Source organism: Perca flavescens, chromosome 5, assembly GCF_004354835.1.
Source record: "Perca flavescens isolate YP-PL-M2 chromosome 5, PFLA_1.0, whole genome shotgun sequence".
Classification (NCBI taxonomy): Eukaryota; Metazoa; Chordata; class Actinopteri; order Perciformes; family Percidae; genus Perca; species Perca flavescens.
In genome coordinates, this window is record NC_041335.1 from 35879003 (window position 1) to 35882205 (window position 3203).

At 39.6% G+C, this 3203-nt stretch overlaps 1 protein-coding gene across 1 annotated transcript in view; it reads left to right on the forward strand.

The window, feature by feature from the left end:
* The first annotated feature begins 2837 nt into the window (after nt 1-2837).
* The window catches only part of stc1 (stanniocalcin 1), a 9126-nt gene continuing 8760 nt past the window's right edge, over nt 2838-3203 (forward strand). Inside the window, exon 1 of the mRNA XM_028578599.1 lies at nt 2838-3110. Coding sequence (XP_028434400.1) covers nt 2930-3110 — 181 coding nt within the window. The 5' untranslated portion in view covers nt 2838-2929. The remainder of the gene's footprint in view (nt 3111-3203) is intronic.

The following is a 3203-nucleotide window of genomic DNA, read 5'->3' on the forward strand; positions in this document are numbered from 1 at the left end:
AGAAGAGAAACAAAAAGAGGCCCTTTTTCTGCTCTGGGAAACACTGCAGGAAAAGAGATGTGATTTAACATAACATGCAAGGGAAAAACATCTTGTAGTAATGGGACAATTTGAGACTGAAGTAGCATCTGAGTTTAACCCAAACTACGATCTTTTTATAAACTTAACCAAGTACTTTTTGTGCCTAAATATAACCAAACTGCAGCCATTTCACAACGTTAAAGACATATTTAAAACTGCAACCGTTCAAACACAGGACTTTCACTCAGGAGACCGAGGGTTCGTGTACATGGCTAAACATTTTTAACTTCATTGAACAAATGGAGTGACGTCACATTTAGGGTCATATGCATGAAGTAATGTCTGATTTGAACCCAAACTGTGATCTTTTTCTGAACTTAACTAAGTACTTTTTGTGCCTAAACCCAACCAAACTGCGGCCATTTTACAACATTACGTTACAACGTTACTTTCTCTGGTTTAGATATAAGGTCGCATTTCCTGCCACCGCTAATTTCTAAAACGCTCCTGTGGCTCGTAATAGAGGCTTGGAATAAATTACAGATATCATACGGTTTGGAGGACACAATGACACCTCTAATTAACTGTATTTCTGATGGCAAGAGAACAAGCATGACTTGAATCATTTTAGAGGCAAACTGAATAGTTACTTTTCCTTCTTTTTCTTTTACTCCACATTCTAATCATCAGGACAATCCAGCTTCCTAGTGTCTGAATCTGTGTGTAACAGTGGAGCGTTGCACTGGGTGAAGAGGCGTGAGGCCTCTGTGATTAATGATAGCTTAGAGTCCCACACATCATCCTCTGTATGTTGGCACGTGCAGCGGCAAGTTAGCGCACTCTGAGCCAACGTTTCACAGTCTTGGGAAGAGGACAATGGAGAATTAGGTCAACACACTTTATGTCAACAACACAGGTAGTTTATCTCCATGTTAGGTAGATTCCCCAAAGTTAAAGCATCAATGGTGTCATCATTAAGCACGGTTCAGGAAAATGCCAGAGTGATAAAAGTCATTTGAATAATCTGGGTTGATATTTAGACAAAGGCTTTTACGTCTGGCACAGTACGCGCCACATTTGACTAAAATACAGGTTGGTAAAATACACTTTGGTCTGTTAGTGTGGAGATGGGCTTTATATGTGTTGACATTAGGGACTAAAGAATAATTAGGCTATTAGGGGTAGGGAGAGGACTGAATTTTATATTTTCTTTTTTTCTCAACCTGGACCTATTGTCCCATTCATTGGTGTCTAAGTGACTAATGTAAACAAAAATCTGAAATTGGTCCAGTATTGAGCGAGAACGCTGTAACTGGCAGCTGTAAACTGGGCTGCGATGTAACCCTACAGGACAAATGTTCACCTTCTGTTTGCGTCCACTGAAAGTGCTGTTATTGCCACTGACAGGCTCCGATTATTATTCTAAGTGTCTGACAACATTATGGAAAGGATCCCTACAGAGATAGACCTTTTTGTTACATCATCACCCTACATCATCACCACACTCCCAAACAAAAATCAAGAAAAAATTACAGTAACTAGCCTACAATATTCAAGACCATACAACAACATAACAACATAATCCCATCATACCCCTGCACAAAGCTTCTTAGGAGCCCTCCAGAAAGTTCCGCTATACTTTCCAGTAAAGAAATCCAGTCTGGCAAACTATTTTTTTTTCAAACGTTGCCACCCTAGCCATCTCACAAGCCCACTCCTGGATTGACGGCACCCCTTCATTCTTCCATCCGCTTAGAAGAATTTCTCTGGCTATCAATAAACTAGTTTGCACCCAGCTTTATATGTGCTTATCCATCCCGCTTAGGATTGACTGAGTAAGATCGTTTTTGTTTAACATGAAACAGCCCCGAAATCGCCATCACCAAATACACCAGACTCCATTTAAATAAACACTACTTTTAGCATGTATAGAGGCAGCATATCTCCACCAGACTCCATGTAAACAATCAGGACTTTTAGCATGTATAGAGCCAGCATATCTCCACCAGACTCCATGTAAATAATCAGGACTTTTAGTGTGTATAGAGCCAGCATATCTCCACCAGACTCCATGTAAATAATCAGGACTTTTAGCGTGTATAGAGCCAGCGTATCTCCACCAGACTCCATGTAAATAATCAGGACTTTTAGCGTGTATAGAGCCAGCATATTTCCATATGTAAATGGGTGAATTAAGGGTTTATTTTAACCAAACCAGAGTGGTCATTTTTGGAACAGTGGAAAGATGAACCAAGACAGCTTTTAATAGTTTGATTTTTGTTTCTGCCGACTTTGAATGAAGTGTGTTGTAAACACTAAAATAACTGTAAATCTACTTCAGTAATGAAGGGATGAAGGAAAGGGGGCTGAAGCTAAAGTGGCAGGTGGATGGTGATGTCTCGTTGTGGGTGTTTTTTGTCTCTTTGTGGCTGTTTGAAGTCTCTTTTATATATATATATATATATATATATATATATAGGCTATATATATCATGTAACATAAGCTACAGTTACTGCAGAGGTGATTTAAAAAGTATCTATCGGCTAACTATTAAAATAAAACATATTTAGGTTATATTTAGTTTCTTAGGGTCATTATAAGAAATCATAATGTCCACATTCTCCATGCTGAGCTGTAGGATCTTCAGTGCTGGCTGCTGTTAAATGATTTTTATCAATTAGTAGTGGAAAGAGAAGGACCACGGTCTTAAATACTGCCTTCTGATTGGTCCAGACGCAGAACTCAATGTTCAGTGCTCCCATATAAACCCATGCAGACCTGACATCGGTGCTATCTGTCACGCAAGTCAAAAGGAGTCCAGTGTAAAGACATTTGCTGGCAGCTGACTTGTAACAGCCTACTGTGCGTTTCTTGTGTTTCTCGGCGCTGCAGAAGCTTGTCATTCTTTATGAATTACACCCAAAGCACAAAGCGTCTCTTTACATTTAGTTGTATTAGCTGTGTTGAGAGGACGATGCCTTTGAGGACCGGACTTTTTCTCCTGATGGTGCTGAACGCATCTGCAAATGAACTGGATCAAAACGAGTCTTATTCGCCCAGGAGAACACGCTTTTCTACCAACAGCCCTTGTAAGTAACACGTTGCCTCCATCTGCATATATCTGAGAGTGCACTGCTTGGGTATTTTTTTATTTTTATTTTTTCACACACATTTCCATAATT